We start from the raw sequence: 21,890 nt of genomic DNA on the forward strand, positions 1-21,890 counted from the left end.
AAGTGTTCAGTGCCAACTAATTCAACATACAGTTTTTGTATGAAAACAGTTTCTATTTATATCATGTATATCGGTGTATTACATTTAAGTGACAGTTTTATTATTGTTGTGAAAACAATATTCACAGGGTGAAATTGTATGACAAATGATTTAACCTATCTCGGAATATCATCAATTTTGTATCCTTAATTCTTAGGTCTTTTAAAATACTGGTTAAATGTTTAGACATTGCGACAACTATGTAATGGTTGTAACACACATATTTGAATGATACCAAGCTTTTCGATGTTTTAAAAGTTTACACTAAAAACTGCTCAGAGTCTGAAAAGACCATATTTTGTGCCCGACCAGGACAGTCGAGAACACATTTTACTCGATTAATCTCGACATTGTATCGACAGTACTTAACAGTACTTAGTGTGCTCGACTAGGGCTCGACCTTACTTAATAAGTCTGATTCGGTACATGATGATCTTGGTGTAATCTAAAATTATCTCGACAAAGTCTCGACCAGTCTCCACCTGTCTGGACCGGTCTGGATTAATTTGGTACTTCAAATTTAGTCTTGACTGGTGTACATCAGTCCATCTAACTAAATTTAGTAAAAAGTACACAAAAATTGGATAAATTCAGATAGTCATCTTTAATTATTTCAAATCAACTTGAATTGTCATCAAACTATTCTGAACCCCAAGTCGTTGTGCAGTTTGGTGTATTGCTATCAAATTTAAGGATAAAGTTTATCTAGGTAAAAGAAGCTCGAATTTGCAATTCAAACTTAATTCAGATAGAACACTTCAATTTCTTAGAACATTTTCAAATCAACTTGGATTTTCATCAAACTATACATCTATCTAAGTTATATAGTGATCTTAGGGAACCCTGGGTCGTTATGTAAGTTTTTTTTTATTGCTGTCAAATTCAAGAATTAAATTATATAATTGAGAATGTAAATGGGTAATACATGTATGTCAAAGAGACAACAATCCGAACAAACAAGACAACTACAGAAAGCCACCAATGGGCCTTCAATGCAGCGAGAAACTCACCCACCCGTGCTTCTGCTGGTCCCTAAACAAAAATGTATACTAGTTCAGTGATTATGGACGTCATGATTAACTTTTTAATATACACAAGGAACTAAAACTAAAAATCATTGAAGACTAACAAAGGCCAGAGGTGCCTGACTTGGGATAGGCGCAAACATGCGGCGGGGTAAACAACCCTCCCTCTATACCTCTAGCGAATGCAGAAAAAACAAACACACAACAATATAATGTACAATGTAGATAAACAAAAAGGAGAGCTTACAGTTTGGACAAAATTTAGATTGTACACTTTAATTTTTGTAATAACTTTTCGAACAGTTTTCTCAGATATATCAGTGTATATATAGTTTTTATTGAATCACATGTAGTCATGTAGTTGTGTTCATTGCTGTAATATTCGAGGATTTAATTAAAATACGAAAAAAGCTAGAATTTTCTCGTCGGACTGAATTCAAATAGTACACTTATTTTTTACAATTTCTTCAAATCAACTTGGATTTTTAACAAACTATAAATAACTGAGATAGCTGTATAGTTTCCTTTGAAAATCAAAACAAATATAAACAAAACTAAATATTAAATTTGGAAATCAAAACAAATTTAAACAAAAATAAAAATTAAATTTGGAAATCAAAACAAATTTAAACAAAACTAAATATTAAATTTTTTTTTTAATTATTTTTTAAATTTCACAGCAATATACCAGACTACCAAATAAACTGGAAATTTGTTACATCTATATATCTAATTAGTTAGATGAGCTTCATTTTTAATTTTCCGAGTCAAGACTAAATTTTAAGGTCCATATTAGTCGAGACAGGTCGAGACTGGTTGAGACTGAGTCAAGACGAGTCGAGACAGATCGAAGCCATTTCAGACTACACCAAGATCACTAAGTACTGACTCAGACTCATTAAGTAAAGTTGAGACCTAGTCGAGTACAGTTAAGAACAGTTAAGTACTGTCAAGAAAATTTCGAGACTGGTCGAGTAAAATGTGTGCTCGACGTTACTGGTCGAATATAACAATGGTCTTTTCAGACTCACAGCAGTTTTCAGTTAGATGAGCTTCATTTTTAATTTTCCCAGTCAAGACTAAATGTCAAGGTCCCTATTAGTCGAGACAGGTCGAGACTGGTTGAAACTTAATCAAGACGAGTCGACAGATCGAAGCCATTTCAGACTACACCAAGATCACTAAGTACTGACTCAGACTCATTAAGTAAAGTCGAGACCTAGTCGAGTACAGTTAAGAACAGTTAAGTACTGTCAAGAAAATGTCGAGACTAGTCGAGTAAAATGTGTGTTCGACGTTACTGGTAGAGCATAACAATGGTCTTTTCAGACTCACAGCAGTTTTTAGTGTTACTGTATGACTATTGGAATATGTTTTTCGCTGAGACACATGGTTGCAGCTGTCTGTTTATCGTGATACAACTTTGACAAACCTTTTTTGGTGTGTAAACAGCTTATTAATTTTGTAGGTGTAGTACTACTATATCATAGTATGTCACATCATTTTAAAAGATATGTGTTGTCGAAGTATGCGCTCTTTGTTTCCTGTCTATGGAAAGTTACCAATTTTCATTGATCATTGTTTGGAAAACCAATTGGAATACTACTTGTGACGTCCTAATAAAACGTAGGAACATAAATGTTCAACAAAATAGCTAGTTTTCCTATCTTGTTACTTTATTAGCTATAATGTTTTGTCCTATTGGTCAATAAATCCTAATTTAAAATCTACACTAAAAGGGTGCCATTTTAGAACCTTCACGAACCTATCCCTTTATATACAACTTGAATTTTCTGTTCCATATTTTTTGTTACATTTCTTATTCTCAAATCAAAGAATGCAATCGACTTTCTGTTGCTGATGAAATGTGTTTATAGCTTCTTATGTGTTTGTGTTGAAAACATTATATGCCAATGAAAAAAAAAGAAAACTTCAAATATAATTATGTTATATTGAATCAAAAATACATTGGATATACATATGAGTTTATCATGTACAAGATTAAATCATAAGTGTCATTATTAAGTTAGAACAAAGAAAGAGCATACTATTTGAGATATTTGTTTAAATATGGAAAATTTATGAATCAAAATTCGAGGTGGTTATTTCATTCACTTCTGGAGATGGTGCACCTGGAATAAAATTGAAATTAGTGGCATATTTTAGTAATTATGTTGTTTGTGTGGTTTTCATATTTTTTAAACTTGAAAATTCATAACGAAACGTTTCTAATGAAATAGAAAAACCCAAAGCCCAAACCCAACACCCGAATGTATAACAACTGTCAAATGAGAAACGAAGTGGTTACAAAATATTTAATAAGCCAAGAACCAAATAGTAAAAATAATTCAATGTGTCCTGATTGGAAAGTAATTTCTATTCCAAAAAGTTTCTTTGTTCTGTTTCGAAAAAAACTAACAAGTGCATGAAGAAGTCATCATGGTTATACATATCATTCAAATGGAAGGATAGACAAACACCTTAGACGTATGTAATGCATGTTTTGTCCATCAATATCAATTAACGAGTTTAAGCCGGCTTAGTGCACATTGGTCTAATACTTTTGTGTTGGTCTCTGCTAAATTTGATCTGACTTTGTATGAACAGAACGATTTACAGGTAATACTATTGACCTTTGTATAAGTATTTAAAAAAGGTATTCTTGAAAATTTTTGTCGTGTGATTGCTGTTTTCATTGACCGTATCATTTGCATATAGATGCATCAAAGCCCAATAACATCAAATAAAAATCGTCAACAGTCTCGTATGTCATTGTTTCCAATGTTATGAATATCACATGGCAAATACAACTGCAAAACAAAACATATATATTCAGTTGTCAGGTTTAAACTTGCTCATTTATCTGCAATTATTACAATAAAGTCGATCTAGATTTGATGATTAATTAGGCACTTATTTCATAAAACGAACAGCGCAAACAAATGATTTATTAAACATGACCGAAGTAAATTCAAGTTGTACAATTATTTGAAACCGTCAGACCTCGTTAAATTGTAATGTTAATAGATACGTCAACACGACATATGTGCAGTGTTAAAAACATATGATTTCGGGGCCTTTTTTAGCTGATTATGTGGTATGTGCTTTGCTCAGTATGAAAGGTCGTACATCGACCTATATCTGTTAATTTCTGGTTCATTTGGTCTCGTGTGGAGAGTTCTCTTATTGGCAATCATACGATAAAATTTATATTCATACATAAAATAATATAAATCAACAACAGTCTCGTTTCGTTTGTCATTAGATATTACATGGAATACTAAATAACTCAGCGAAAATTGTGATTAAAGTCCCAGTTTATATTCTCTTACGCCTGTCTGTTTTGTTCACGCATCGTTTTAAAGACAACGAAATTTTATGACATTGTCGTACAAGTGAGAGGTGTAGCGCTTTAATCCACCATTTTCTACATTTGAAAATGCCTGTACGAAGTCAGTAATATGACATTGTAATCGTTATTTCTTTTTTTATATGTTTTGTCATTTGATTTTGCCATGTGATTATGGATTTTCTGATTGAGTTTTTCCTCAGGGTTTGGAATTTTTTAATTTTACTTTTGTCTACTAAGTATATCAGACTCATCAGCGACGTGCAGATCAAAATAGTTAGAAAGCCAAATAAGTATAAAGTTGAAAAGCATTGATGACCAAAAATTCCAAGAAGTTGTGCCTAATACGGCTAATGTAATCTGTGTTTGGTAAATCAAAATCCTTAATATTTCAAAGAATTCTTACTTTTGTAATCAGTTAATTTATAAAAGTGACCAAAACCGGTACTTCACCCTATAACTTTTACGATAATATTGTATTTAAAGCGCGGAAATCCGTAATAAGTCCCTTGACCTTTAAACAAACTAATCAGTTAAGGTCATCCTACAAAAGTGGGACAAATGTTGTAAGTTACATGTAATATCTGAATATAGTTTAATTTACAAATATCGATTTTGTCATCAGCATATTGAAACATTACATAATTTGTATTTTTATTTCAAGCGGATGAATATACATTCGGGTTTATTTGTCTATTTAGAGGTTAACTCCTACAGCCTGTCGATACTTTTATGTTTGGCATACAGAACGAATGTCTTCTTTAACTTTTAACTAGCCTTAAGTAACTGTGAGTACTATCAAATCATTCATTCTTGTTAATTTGGCCTGTTGATACAATTGTAATATTTTTTTTATTATTTAGGTTGACTTATTTAGAGATATTATATCTCGTCTCTCAATTTCTTAAAAATAAAATCACAAAAATACGAAACTCCGAGGAAAATTAAAAACGGAAAATCAAATGGCAAAATCAAAATCTCAAACATATCAAACGAATGGACAACAACTGTCATATTCCTGACTTGGTACAGGCATTTTTAAATGTAGAAAATGGTGAAATGAACCTGTTTTTTTTTAAAACAACACCTCTAACTTGTATGATAGTCGCTTCAAATGTCATTATATTCACAACGATGCGTGAACAAAACAGACAGAATAGGTAAAATTGTCAAAATAGGGATACAGCTATCATCACTGTGTCATAATAATAATTAGAACAAGACAAACAAATATTTAACTAAGAAGCACAAAAATCATCTATTAAGTTTAACAATCATGTTCAACTTTCAACTTTCTCTGTTTTTCAAGTTATAATAGGTGGCGACATGTGGGTTTCAAGGTGGACTTTGAGTTGTTTAGCATGATGTGTCTTTAACTATTGCCATAAGGTTTTCTATTGAAATCACAATGCTGTCAAATTAACTTACCATTATTATAATTTGAAGGTAGCAATCTCGCTAAAACGATATGAAAAAATCACATTATAAATTTAGCCATGGCGTTGTCAATTTATTTTCTATATATGAGTTTGACTCTTCCTCTGGTGCCAGTCGTCCCTCTTTTGTAAAAGTGGTAATGATAACCACAGAAAAAAACTACTAATAAGGTATAAACCGCACATCCTATCTACCATAACTTTTTAAAAATCATTTTTTTAAAAGTGATGACACATATATTTTCAAAAAATCAATCTCAACATACTGCTTATTTTTTTCATGATATCGAAACATTTTACATAATAAGATTCACCTGACGAAATCTCCGTCATTTATCTGCATTCTTTTTACGTTGTCACGTACGCCATCACAAATTGGTTGACCGTTCTGGAATATGTGTTTCAGAGATGACATCGGATTTGTTCTAATTGTGGTAACCCGTCTTGTTTTACTCGATTGTTACCATGGGTACCTTTGAATTAACCTTTTCACCATTTTTTTTACGTACGTTAGCTAAGCAACGGATGCTACATGTGGAGCACGATCTTTATACTATTCAAAGGCATATGACCCCTACTTATTAGTCAGATTCATGTTGATCAGTGTTTATTCGGCTATGATATTGTCACTTTGTCACGGATATAATTTTAGCATCTTTCGCCTCCTTTTAAATCATGTATCTTATTTCAATGTGAACACGTGACTTGTAAGAACTACATAGAGGATCAGGAAGAAGGAACACATAAACATTGTTAAAAAATCTATACATTTTTTTTTTATCTTCGTCTGCAGTATAAAAACATACTACGATTGCATACCGGGGAAGGGAACATTTTCTATATTTTGTGTTTCAAGTCTTCGTTTGGAAATTGATTTAAATGTCATGTTTCGATTAATGAAATTTTTCAAGTAATGTAAAATACGAGTTCAGGGATTGTCGACTTCATAATGCCTATACGCCCCAACAAGCGTTTGAAAACAATAATCATCCGTATACAGTAATCAAATTGTTTTTCCACTCATTGGGGGTAGTTTATGTCTGTCAAAAATTGCTTAGGATTAGTTATGTATGTGTCATTGTTTTCTTTTTGTTATTGAGGCATACTCCAATGATGCGTAATTGCTATCGTTTTTTACTCTTTTTAGTGGTGAACATTCCGTACAGTTTTTGATGTATATAGATTATTAACTATGTAACATTTACAAAACTGATTTTTAAGAGAAGAGGATGATTTAAACCGGTACTAGCAATGTAATTACAATAAAGGAAAATCAACCATAGCAAAAACAATAGGCTATACAAGGTTTGTTTTTATTTCTATGTTGCATTCACACTAAACTTTCTCTTGCAAGTATTATCAAATATTGCTGGGTATAACTTATACTTTGACAACATGCAAAAAATACAACAAGTGTATTGGTTGTGACGGAGTGAAGAAACTACTTGCTTGGTGGATAACTTTCTATATGTTCTAAAGTATGCTTCAATATGGAGAAGCATAATATTTTGTATCTAATCTTTCGAAATCACACGATAGTGAAATTCATGTTGGTCAGTCTTTATTCGGCTATGGCATTGTCAGTTTTTTTTCGACTTCTAAGTTAGGATATAATTTTGGTATCTTTTTGCCTCCTTTTAAATCATGTGTCTTATTGCAATGTTATCACGCGAATTGTAAGCACTACGTATACATAGAGGACCAGGAAGAAGGAACACGTACATATTGTTAAAAAAAACTTTACATTTGTTATATCTTTGTCTGCAGTATGAACAAATACTACGATTGCATACCGGGGAAGGGAACAGTTTCTATATTTTGTGTTTCATTGGAATATTTATTAAGTCTACGTTTGGAAATTGATTTAAATGTCATGTTTCGATTTCATGACATATTCAATTAATGTGGAATACGAATGCAGAGATTGTCGGTTTCATAATGCCTATACGCCCAAACAAGCTTTTGAAAACCATTATCATCCGTATACAGTAATCTAATTGTTTGTCCAATCATTTGAACCAGGTTCAATCCACCATTTTCTACATTTGAAAATGCCTGTACCAAGTCAGGAATATGACAGTTCTTGTCCATTCGTTTTTGATGCGTTTTGTTATTTGATTTTCCATGTGCTTATGGACTTTCCAAATTGATTTTCCTCTGAGTTCAGTATTTTTGTGATTTTACTTTTTGAGCTATTTTACTTCTGTCTTAAATGTCTTAGTGCTAGTTTTGTATGTGTCATTGTTTTCTTTTTTTATTAAGGCATGTTCCAATGATGAGTAATTGCTATTCCTTTTTTAATCTTTTTGTCGTTAACATTCCTTACAGTTAATGATCCATAGAGATTATTAACTTTGTTAAATTCACAAAACTGATCTGTCCCAAGTCAGGAGCCTCTGGTCTTTGTTAGTCTTGTATTATTTTAATTTTAGTTTCTTGTGTACAATTTGGAAATTAGTATGGCGTTCATTATCACTGAACTAGTATATATTTGTTTAGGGGCCAGTTGAAGGACGCCTCCGGGTGCGGGAATTTCTCGCTACATTGAAGACCTGTTGGTGACCTTCTGCTGTTGTTTTTTTCTATGGTCGGGTTGTTGTCTCTTTGGCACATTCCCCATTTCCATTCTCAATTTTATTTAAAAGAAGAAGATGATTATAACCGGTACTTAGTAGAATACAAACTAGCAATACAATTACAATACATGAAAATCAAACAGAACATACAAATAGGCTATAAGGTTTGTTTTTATTTGTCTGTTTCCTTCACACTAAACTTTCTCATGGAAGTAGTATTGAATATTGCTGCATATAACTTATACTTTGACACCATGCACAAAATATAACAAGTGTGATGTTTGTGGCAGTTTTTACAAACTACTTGCTTGGTGTATAACTTTCCTATTGTTCTAAAGTAGAACTTTTGGTTACACATGGGCTTTAATCATGTTAATGTGGAGTAGCATATTATTTCGTATCTAATCTTACGAAATCACAATGCTGTCAAATCTACTTACCGGTGTCCCCATGTTTCAGAGAATTATCTTCCCCTAAAAATTACAAAGAAGATATAAAAACTACATTACAAATTGTAATAGTTATTATGATAGCCATTAAATAAAAGATAAATAGAAAAAAAATATATAAGATAGATCCACACAGCATATCGGTCATCTCTTCTGAAATATCAATTAAAAAAAAAGTGGTGACAAAAATGTATTTAAGCTGAAATGTTATCAACAAATTAGAAATATACACTTTCAACGTAAAGCTGATCTTTTGAGACATAATAACATTTTACAGACTGAAGTAGTAACGCATTTAATGTGGATATACTCATTTGTCAGGACTAAACTTGCTCAGTTATCTGCATTAAACACAGTAACGTCAATCTCCTTTGGACAATCGAGAAGGGACTTATTTTATAAAACGAATAGCGCAAAACGATTTATTGGACATGACTAAAGCAGTTTCAATAGTTATCAAAGGTACCAGGATTATAATTTTGTACGCCAGACGCGCGTTTCGTCTACATAAGACTCATCAGTGACGCTCATATCAAAATATTTATAAAGCCAAACAAGTACAAAGTTGAAGAGCATTGAGGATCCAAAATTCCAAAAAAGTTGTGCCAAATACGGCTAAGGTAATCTATGCCTGGAAAAAGAAAATCCTTATTTTTTTCAAAAATTTAAAGTTTGGCAAACAGGAAATTTATAAAAATGACCACATTATTTATATTCATGTCAACACCGAAGTGTTGACTACTGGGCTGGTGATACCCTCGGGGACGAAACGTCCACCAGCAGTGGCATCGACCCATTGGTGTAAATAGTTATCAAAGGTACCAGGATTATAATTTTGTACGCCAGACGCGCGTTTCGTCTACATAAGACTCATCAGTAACGCTCATATCAAAATATTTATAAAGCCAAACAAGTACAAAGTTGAAGAGCATTGAGGGTCCAAAATTCCAAAAAAGTTGTGCCAAATACGGCTAAGGTAATCTACGCCTGGAATAAGAAAATCCTTATTTTTTTTAAAAAATTTAAAGTTTGGCAAACAGGAAATTTATAAAAATGACCACATTATTGATATTCATGTCAACACCGAAGTGTTGACTACTGGGCTGGTGATACCCTCGGGGACGAAATGTCCACCAGCAGTGGCATCGACCCATTGGTTTAAATAGTTATCAAAGGTACCAGGATTATAATTTTGTACGCCAGACGCGCGTTTCGTCTACATAAGACTCATCAGTGACACTCATATCAGAATATTTATGTTATGAAATATTCAAGTTATGAAACTGTCAAATAGTTCATGCATATTCAGGACGAGAACAAGTTCACAGTAAATACAATAGGTAGGTCGTGTCATAATAGAGGCCATTTGTGATGATGGTCGGGGAAATTTGGACTGCCACTGGAAAATGAGGGTATATCGGATAGGGACAGAAATTTTGCCGTGCAACAGGCCACCTACGGGCACTCACAGAGTTGTTGCAAGGGTTCTTAACGTGCAAAGAGCGTGGCACTTTCTTTACCCGAGACATTGGATTTAACGTCCCCAATCGGACCGGACGTGACTGCGAACTTAATACATCCCGCACAGCCAAACCGACGCCCCACTTCGGCAAGCGTTTTACTGCCAGTCGGGGGAAGACAAAGAGTGCATTTGTTTTTAACCCGAAATTTTGTCATCGATGGCTATCGTTTAGTAAACAAATAAATCGTTTGGTAAACTTTATCGACCCCACGTAGTCAGACAGAAATAGATTACACTCACGCACTGTAAACAAACAGGTAAAAGTGCGAAAAATAAATAATCAGGACTTTTCGAAAACAACACGTGCTCGTAATTATTTAAACGACAGATGCAGAAACAAATTTATCGTTTACTCGTCTCAACGATAAACGATCGACGACTACGCGACTATTTTGCGCGTACATCGTTTATGTGAACAATGTCAACGTTGACAAAAAAATGTAAGAAACACATGGATTAAACGACTACGCGCGTTATCGTTTACATCGTTTAGGTTAAAAACAAATGCGCTCAAAGTGATGTGGTATGGGCTTTGCTCAGAGTTGAAGGTCGTACTTTGACCTATATCTGTTAATTTCTGGATCGCTTGGTCTTGTGTGGAGAGTTGTCTTATTGGCAATTATACACTATCTTGTTTTTAATCTTCATATTTGTAAATAAAATAATTAAAACCAACAACAGTCTCGTTTCGTTTGTCATTGTATCAATGTTATGGATATTACAAGGCATACTTAATAACTCATCGGAAATAGTGATTAATGTACCCAGGCTATATCATAATACACCTGGATTGCGTTTTGTCTATTCAGAATATTAGACTCATCAATGACGCTCAGATTAGAATATTCATATGTCATGTTTTGATTTGATGACATTTTCAACTTACGTGAAATACGAATTCAGACATTGTCGATTTCATCATATCTATACGCCACAAAAAGCTTTTGAAAACAATAATCATCCGTATACAATATTCAAATTGTTTATACACTCGTTTCAGGAACTTTATTTCTGTCTTAAATGTCTTAGAGTTAGTTTTGTATGTGTCATTGTTTTCTTTTTTGTATTAAGGCATGTTCCAATGATGAGTAATTGCTAGTCATTTTCTTTTTTAATCTTTCTTGTTAAAATTCCGTAGAGTTTATTTACTTTGTTAAATTCACAAAACTGATCTTTAAAAGAAGAAATTGATTAAAGCCCGTACATAGTAGAATATAAACTAGCAATACAATTACAATACATGAAAATCAAACAGAACATAAAAATAGGCTATACGGTTTGTTTTTATTTGTCTATTTCATTCATACTTAACTTTCTCATGGAAGTAGTATTTAATATTGCTGGATACAACTTATACTTTGGCAACATGCAAAAAATACAACAAGTGTGATGTTTGTGGCAGTTTTAACACACTACTTGCATGGTGGATAACTTTCCTATTGTTCTTAAGTAGAACTTTTGGTTACAGGTGGGCTTCAATGTTGAGTAGCATAATATGTCGTATCCAATCTTACGAAATCACAATGCTGTCAAATCTACTTACCGGTGTCCCCATGTTTCGTAGGATCATCTTCCACTAAAAATTACAAAGAAGATATGAAAACTATGTTATAAATTATAATAGTTATAATGATAGCCATTACATAAAAAAAAAACTGGCTCAGTTATTTGCATTTAATACAATAACGTCAATCTCCTTTAGTCAATTTTAAAGGGACTTGTTTTATAAAACAGACAGCGCAAAACGATTTATTGGACATGACTAAAGCAATTTCAAGTTATGCAATTATCTTAAACCGTCAGACCTCTTTCAATTATACAACGCCCTCTGATGACGATTTGTAACCGATTTTAAAATGTGTTTGTATCGAAAGATAAATGGTGATTTGCAAAGACGATCATGAAAGTGATGTGACAAATGCGTCAACACGACATATGTAAAGTGTTAAAAAAATTATGATTTCGGGGCCTTTTATAGCTGACTATATGGTAAGGGGTTTGTTCAGATATGAAGGTCCTACTTTAACCTATATGTATTGATTTCTGGGTCATTTGGTCTTGTGTGGAGAGTTGTCTTAATGGCAATCATACAATATCTTGTTTTTAAAATTCATATTCATACATAAAATAATTAAAATCTACAACAGTCTCGTTTCGTTTGTCATTGTATCAATGTTATGGATATTACAAGGCATACTTAATAACTCATCGGAAATAGTGATTAATGTACCCAGGCTATATCATAATACACCTGGATTGCGTTTTGTCTATTCAGAATATTAGACTCATCAATGACGCTCAGATTAGAATATTCATATGTCATGTTTTGATTTGATGACATTTTCAACTTACGTGAAATACGAATTCAGACATTGTCGATTTCATCATATCTATACGCCACAAAAAGCTTTTGAAAACAATAATCATCCGTATACAGTAATCAAATTGTTTTTCCACTCATTGGGGGTACTTTATGTCTGTCATAAATGTCTTATGGTTAGTTTAGTACGTATCATTGTTTTATTTTTCTTATTAACATGATTAAGGCATACTCCAATGATAAGTAATTTCTAGTCGTTTTTTTTAAATCTTTTTTGTCGTTAACATTTACAGTTAATGATGCATAGAGATTGTTAACTTTGTTAAATTCACAAAACTGATCTTTAAGAGAAGAAGATGATTATAACCCGTACTTAGTTTAATACAAACTAGCAATACAATTACAATAAATTAAAATCAGACAGAACATAAAAAAAGGCTATAAGGTTTGCTTTTATTTGTCTGTGTCATTCACACTAAACTTTCTCATGAAAGTAGTATTAAATATTGCTGGATATAACTTATACTTTGGCAACATGCAAAAAATACAACAAGTGTGATGTTTGTGGCAGTTTTAACACACTACTTGCATGGTGGATAACTTTCCTATTGTTCTTAAGTAGAACTTTTGGTTACAGGTGGGCTTCAATGTTGAGTAGCATAATATGTCGTATCCAATCTTACGAAATCACAATGCTGTCAAATCTACTTACCGGTGTCCCCATGTTTCGTAGGATCATCTTCCACTAAAAATTACAAAGAAGATATGAAAACTATGTTATAAATTATAATAGTTATAATGATAGCCATTACATAAAAAAAAAACTGGCTCAGTTATTTGCATTTAATACAATAACGTCAATCTCCTTTAGTCAATTTTAAAGGGACTTGTTTTATAAAACAGACAGCGCAAAACGATTTATTGGACATGACTAAAGCAATTTCAAGTTATGCAATTATCTTAAACCGTCAGACCTCTTTCAATTATACAACGCCCTCTGATGACGATTTGTAACCGATTTTAAAATGTGTTTGTATCGAAAGATAAATGGTGATTTGCAAAGACGATCATGAAAGTGATGTGACAAATGCGTCAACACGACATATGTAAAGTGTTAAAAAAATTATGATTTCGGGGCCTTTTATAGCTGACTATATGGTAAGGGGTTTGTTCAGATATGAAGGTCCTACTTTAACCTATATGTATTGATTTCTGGGTCATTTGGTCTTGTGTGGAGAGTTGTCTTAATGGCAATCATACAATATCTTGTTTTTAAAATTCATATTCATACATAAAATAATTAAAATCTACAACAGTCTCGTTTCGTTTGTCATTGTATCAATGTTATGGATATTACAAGGCATACTTAATAACTCATCGGAAATAGTGATTAATGTACCCAGGCTATATCATAATACACCTGGATTGCGTTTTGTCTATTCAGAATATTAGACTCATCAATGACGCTCAGATTAGAATATTCATATGTCATGTTTTGATTTGATGACATTTTCAACTTACGTGAAATACGAATTCAGACATTGTCGATTTCATCATATCTATACGCCACAAAAAGCTTTTGAAAACAATAATCATCCGTATACAGTAATCAAATTGTTTTTCCACTCATTGGGGGTACTTTATGTCTGTCATAAATGTCTTATGGTTAGTTTAGTACGTATCATTGTTTTATTTTTCTTATTAACATGATTAAGGCATACTCCAATGATAAGTAATTTCTAGTCGTTTTTTTTAAATCTTTTTTGTCGTTAACATTTACAGTTAATGATGCATAGAGATTGTTAACTTTGTTAAATTCACAAAACTGATCTTTAAGAGAAGAAGATGATTATAACCCGTACTTAGTTTAATACAAACTAGCAATACAATTACAATAAATTAAAATCAGACAGAACATAAAAAAAGGCTATAAGGTTTGCTTTTATTTGTCTGTGTCATTCACACTAAACTTTCTCATGAAAGTAGTATTAAATATTGCTGGATATAACTTATACTTTGGCAACATGCAAAAAATACAACAAGTGTGATGTTTGTGGCAGTTTTAACACACTACTTGCATGGTGGATAACTTTCCTATTGTTCTAAAGTAGAACTTTTGGTTACAGGTGGGCTTCAATGTTGAGTAGCATAATATGTCGTATCCAATCTTACGAAATCACAATGCTGTCAAATCTACTTACCGGTGTCCCCATGTTTCGTAGAATCATCTTCCACTAAAAATTACAAAGAAGATATGAAAACTATGTTATAAATTGTAATAGTTATAATGATAGCCATTAAATAAAAAATAAGTAGAACAAAAATATATAGGATAAAAACCACACAGCTTATCGGCCATCTCTTATGAAATGTCAATAAATAAAAAGTGGTGATAAAAATATATTTAAACTGAAATGTTATCAACAAATTAAAAATATACACTGTCAACGATCAGGTGATCTTTTGAGATTTTATAAAATGGCGTTGTCAATTTTTTTTTATCTATGAGTTTGACTGTCCCTCTGGTATCTTTCGCCTCTCTTACATAACTTTCCGGACATACCCACTGCTCACATTTTTTTTGGTTAATGTGCCATTTTCACTTTGTTTAAGACTTATGAGATTGGATTTGATTTGAGTATCTTTAGCCTCTTTTTAAATCATGTGTCTCAACGCAATGTTCATATGTCACTTGTAAGAGCATTATAGAATCTGGAACCAGCAAGACGAACAAATGAATATGTATAAAAAAAATAATCATGGATAAACAACGACGCTAGTCCTTTGATTGTGTATGACTACTACAACAGTTTACATAAGGCTGGTATAAAAATAGAGTGATATCGGGATGAAGTCTACGTCAAAACAATTAAACCACCAATATCAACTTCGACCTTGACTTTAAAAACATGCCTGATCTAAAAGAATAATTTGGTCTGGATAATATATATCAAAATTGGTTAATAACCAATTTTAGCATCTGTATAAGATACACTAGTAATAATTTAAATTATATTTATCATGATAGATATAAAATACTCACCATTCCTTTTTTTGCATATATATATGCCTAACACACATACAATGGTTAAAGTTATAACTGTAATACTGATTCCTGCTATGGTATACCATGATACTTTCTTCGGGAAACGCAAGTCTGTAATACATAGATTCAAATATGATTTAAGATTGCACATTGTCTGGTAAATAAAAGGCCATTATAATATACCTTACAATAAGTTGGTGTTTATTTTAATTTGAAGAGAAAAACCTTCCTAATGTAGTATTAATTGACAATCTAAATTTTCCATTTGAACTTTTGAAACAACAATGGAATACTTTGTACTTATGGACAAACAAGCTCTGAGATGTCAACAGGTAAAACATACACCGTATGTTAGCATTTAACGTTTACAAGGAACTTGCGAAAGGAAAATCATTATAGGTCAAAGATCATCATTGGCTCACACGTTTATAAGGTTTTGTGCATCGATCCTGACTTTATCATCTACATATAATTCAAATATATGAGGCGAACAAATGAGATCGAGTGATCACTTTGGAATATTATATGAGGGGATATTCTTGATTATAAAGTTCATTATTCATGTTATTGATACCAGTTATGACTACCATGCATGTGCAATCATATATCACTATTAATGTCCCATTTCGACTTTGTATGACCCAAACATTTGACGTCCAGAACAATTTGTGAAAAAAAACAATACAGAATTAAATTAGATACGGAATGTTTTACATTTTTTTCTTACCATCCGTCTTTTCTCTTTTGTGTTGTCCTGAAAAATACCATGGTAGTTATGGATTTACATAAATAGAAAAAAAACTGTACTTAAATTATATATTCCTACCAATGATAATTATCAGAACAACTGGAACTTTATTTTTTTTTAATAAATGTGTTCAGAAATATTCTCCCAATTTTTATCTACGTTAAAAATGCTCAAATTAGACCGCTGGTTTTCCCGTTTGAATGGTTTTACACTAGTAATTTTGGGAGTCTTTATAGCTTGTTGATCGGTGTGAGCAAAGGCTCCGTGTTAATGGGCCGTACATTAGCCTATAATGGTGTACTTTTATAAATTGTTATTTGGAAGGAGAGTTGTCTCATTGGCACTCACACCACATCTTCCTATATCTATCAAACGTTACCTAAACATTCTGTATAAAATCCCGGTTCACATGCACCACGTTTTGTATGTTCTTTCTTCATTTAAACACCATTAAAATCAATCCAAAAATATCTCGATTCCATTTATTTAGGCCACTTTAATATGCAATATACAGATCGAAACCTTAATTTTAAAGCAGGAAATGATGGTCCATTTGAATATTATCATTATTTTTTTTTTTACTGCTCGTCGTATGAATGACACAATTTTTTTTTGTTACATAGTTTTTGGTTATAGAAGACCAAAATATTTGTGTGAATACATTTCTATAGATTGCTTAGTAAATTTTAAATTGAAAGTATGTGGTATTATTGCCAATGAGACATATCTCTACAAGACATAATGATACCGAAATTGCTACTAAATTCAACGTACGGCATTCCACAATAGGCAAAGCCATACCGCAGCTTCAACTATTAAAGGCCCCCAAAAGACTAATGTAAATTCAAATGAGACAAAAACCATCAGCATAATTGATGTACAAAAACATGAACACAACACAAATATGTAACACAGCAACAAACGATAACCACTGAATTACAAGCTCCTGACAGGCACCTACATACAAATGTGGAGGATTCAATCATAGTAGCAGGACCCCCCTTACCTCGGACAGTGGTGTAAAAGTACAATATAAAAAAAAACGAACTATAAAAAAAAATGTAAAAAATATGAATTCAAATAAAAATATATCATACAAAGCAAAAGTAGTCGTGGTCGGGTATCTATATATATCTCAACAACAAAAAGACACAAAGTACAGATCATAGAGTACTCTCAGTAACTGACATGTATTGCAAATTGTAAAGAAAATTCATATGTGTATAATAATAATGTTCAGTAAACGTTTTATTTGCTGATAACGAAATCAAATTTCATAATAATGAATAAAATATTTCAAGAATTAATTACAGTGCTGATTAGTAACCTTTTAGTATAAATTAATTCAAAGGATCGATAAGTTTTCCAGGATTGTTTTTTTTTTAACTTCCTTGCACGATTAGCAACATCTCTGTAAAAATAAAAAAAAGATGGTATTCCGTTTGAAACACTTTTTCTACAGAAAATAACCAAATTTTAAAACCAAATTTTGATATGGAAGAACTAAGAAAGCATTTGAAATAATTTGTGGTAATTTGGACTTGATAATTAATCAGTAGTATATAGAAAAAGTTAATTGAAATTCAAAACGTCAAAACAGACACGGATATTGCGAACGACTTGTGAAATACTAACACCGTCAGATGGTGCCAAAGCAACATCCATCTATGAAAAGGATAATCAACATTAGGAAATAAAAAAATCGTCCCTTCTGTCGTAAATTTTAGTGATGAATTTGCCACACGGAAAACTGAAATATCTAAATATAGAAAAGGACAGTTTTTACCGTTTACTTTTGATTGATGTATATTCTGTTCCATTGGTTATATTTCGGCAGTATATTTTGATAACTCTTGATTGTTCAGTGAAATAATAGTATACATGTTATGAAGATAACAGTAAAAGTTGTTGAATTTATCAATTACTGTGGATTCATTAATATTCGTTGGATACTCATTTTTGTGGATTTCATGGCTTCAGGGGAACCACAAATTAAATGTTCAACGAATTTTAAATTTGCTAAAGGAATGTATGCAGAAATTGCCAAAAGCACGAATTTAAATATCCACGAATATGCAAGTTTTCCTCACTCCAAGAAAATTGGTACCCACGTAAATCAATGAACCCACAGTAAATGCAACTTAAACGGGTCTATACGGAGTTTGGTCAAAAACTGTCATGCATTTCAGTACAAAAACAAACCTTCTAATAAAGGGGTGAATCAAGTGATCATAGGAAAACATACAACCTCGATAAACTATGTTGCCGAAACGAAAATAACAATTGTCAAGGACAACACTAACAGCTTCAATCATATCACAACACCTCCAATAAGAATATATAGTAGTATGTGTGCTAGCGCATGTAGTAGAATTAAGAATGAAATTAATTGTCAATAGTGTTTACATTGTATTCATGTTAATGGATTTTTCAGGGCCAATATCATATAGTTATGTCAAGTACAAGAAAACCATATCTGGATAAGGTTTGCTTTGGTATAAAAAATATAAATACATGTTGGTTCTCCTGGCTTGTAACTAATGTTTCTACTTTCATTTGTTGAGTGCATATTGTAAATATGTATTGTTGTACAGTACTTGTTATCTATGTACCGATGTCATGCATTGGTTCCATGAAAATAAAGATATATCAAGCCTTTTTGTATAATATTCATCATATACTCGTAACAAGCTTGATAAATACATGTATGCATTGGTTTTTTTTTATGTAGACAACTTTAACAAACATATTTCAATGAAGCCGTTTGTTCAAAGTATATATGAAAAATGAATTAAAAAATACCTTCTAATATTGGAATGTTGATTTCAAAATCTGCTTCATACATATCTCTTCCATATCCATGCAAACATGACCAGTTACCATTTATTCTTTGATCTATTATTTCTCTGATTGTAACCACAGTTTCATTTGTGTGAATGTTTTGTCGTACAGTTGTATTTTTATAACCTGATATGCATAACGGAGACGGGAAAGGAAGACTACAGAATGCAATTTCCTTTCCGAAATTGTTGTGGAAAGAAACTGGCAGATGGAGTTTATCAATCTTACAAGTTAGTTTTAAAATGCCTGGTCCTAATGTACAATTCAGGCACATTTTTATTGAGCAGGATGGTGACGAAATATTTTCTACAATAGAAAACAGAATAATTCCCACAATATAGAAATAATTCCCATAATAGACACAGCATGAACTAATTCCAACAATAAATACAGCATAAAATAATTCCAACAATAGAAACAACATGAAATAATTCCCACATAAGTTACAGCATGACATAATTTCTACAATAGAGACAGCATAAAATGATTCTCACAAAAGAGACAGCATAAAATAATTCCCACAATAGAGACAACATAAAATGATTCCCACAAAAGATACAGCATGAAATAATTCCCACAATAAATACAGCATGAAATAATTCCCACAATAGATATAGCATGAAAAAATTCCCACAATAAATACAGCATGAAATAATTCCCACAATAAATACAGCATGAAATGATTCCCACAATAGATATAGCATAAAATAATTCCCACAATAGAGACAGCATGAAATAATTCCCACAATAAATACAGCATGAAATAATTCCCACAATAGATATAGCATGAAATAATTCCCACAATAAATACAGCATGAAATAATTCCCACAATAAATACAGCATGAAATGATTCCCACAATAGATATAGCATAAAATAATTCCCACAATAGAGACAGCATGAAATAATTCCCACAATAAATACAGCATGAAATAATTCCCACAATAGATATAGCATGAAATAATTCCCACAATAGATACAACATGAAATGATTCTCACAATAGATACAGCATAAAATAATTCACACAATAGAAACAACATGAAATAATTCCCACAATAGATACAGCATAAAATAATTCCCACAATAGAAACAGCATGAAATGATTCCCACAATAGATACAGCATAAAATAATTCCCACAATAGAAACAACATGAAATGATTTCCACAATAGATACAGCATAAAATAATTCACACAATAGAAACAGCATGAAATGATTCCCACAATAGATACAGCATAAAATAATTCACACAATAGAAACAGCATGAAATGATTCCCACAATAGATACAAAACAAAATGATTTCCACAATAGAGACAACATGAAATTGTTCCCACAATAGATATAGCATGAAATTGTTCCCACAATAGAGACAAAACAAAATGATTTCCACAATAGAGACAACATGAAATAATTCCCACAATAGATATAGCATGAAATTGTTCCCACAATAGAGACAAAACAAAATGATTTCCACAATAGAGACAACATGAAATAATTCCCACAATAGAGACAACATGAAATTGTTCCCACAATAGATATAGCATGAAATTGTTCCCACAATAGAGACAAAACAAAATGATTTCCACAATAGAGACAACATGAAATGATTCCCACAATAGAAACAACATTAAATGATTTCCACAATAGATACAGCATGAAATTGTTCCCACAATAGATACAGCATGAAATTGTTCCCACAATAGAGACAAAACAAAATGATTTCCACAATAGAGACAACATGAAATAATTCCCACAATAGATACAGCATGAAATACTTCCCACAATAGATAGATACGGCATGAAATAAGTCCTACACTAGATATTGCATAAAACAATTCCCACAATAGACACAGCATAAACAAATTCCTACAATAGAGACAGCATGAAATAATTCCCACAATAGATACAGCATGAAATAATTCTCACAATAGATACAGCATGAAATGATTCCCACAATAGATACATCATGAAATAATTGCAACAATAGAGACAGCATGAAATAATTCCCACAATAGAGACAGCATGAAATGCTTCCCACAATAAATACCTCATGAAATAATTCCCACAATAGATACAACATGAAATGATTCCCAGAATAGATACAGCATGAAAAAATTCCCAGAATAGAGACAGCATGAAATAATTCCCACAATAGATGCAGTATAAAATAATTTCCACAATGGGGACAACATGAAATAGTTCCAACAAAACATGCACAAATTCCCATCATAGAGACAAAATGCACAAATTCCTACAATAGAGACAACATAAAATAATTCCCACAATAGAGATAACACGAAATAATGCATAAAATAGAGATATTTCGTAATGTGTTTTATAATGCATAAAATAGAGATAATTCTATATTTGTTTTCTGTTTTATTGAATATATATATTTTTAATATTGTCATATATTTAATAGACGTGAAAATTGTCATTATTGTGAGTAAAAACTGTTTTTATTTAGTTTGAAATAATTTGGTCCACTTACTAATGATTTAATAACTATATTCTGGGGTCAATTATCTCAAGACATTAC

At 31.9% G+C, this 21,890-nt stretch overlaps 1 protein-coding gene across 1 annotated transcript; it reads right to left on the reverse strand.

The window, feature by feature from the left end:
- Window positions 1-3,044: 3,044 nt before the first annotated feature.
- LOC134699468 (uncharacterized) lies at window positions 3,045-19,653 on the reverse strand. Its single transcript, XM_063561058.1, has 8 exons — window positions 19,313-19,653; window positions 16,490-16,516; window positions 15,760-15,873; window positions 14,918-14,950; window positions 13,429-13,461; window positions 8,866-8,898; window positions 5,842-5,871; window positions 3,045-3,196 (listed from the first exon to the last, which is right to left on the reverse strand). Exons 1-8 carry the CDS (start codon window positions 19,623-19,625, stop codon window positions 3,144-3,146), a joined length of 636 nt encoding a protein of 211 aa, XP_063417128.1. The 5' UTR covers window positions 19,626-19,653; the 3' UTR covers window positions 3,045-3,143.
- Window positions 19,654-21,890: the final 2,237 nt, after the last annotated feature.

This window comes from Mytilus trossulus, unplaced genomic scaffold (genome assembly GCF_036588685.1).
Source record: "Mytilus trossulus isolate FHL-02 unplaced genomic scaffold, PNRI_Mtr1.1.1.hap1 h1tg000070l__unscaffolded, whole genome shotgun sequence".
NCBI classification, from domain to species: domain Eukaryota; kingdom Metazoa; phylum Mollusca; class Bivalvia; order Mytilida; family Mytilidae; genus Mytilus; species Mytilus trossulus.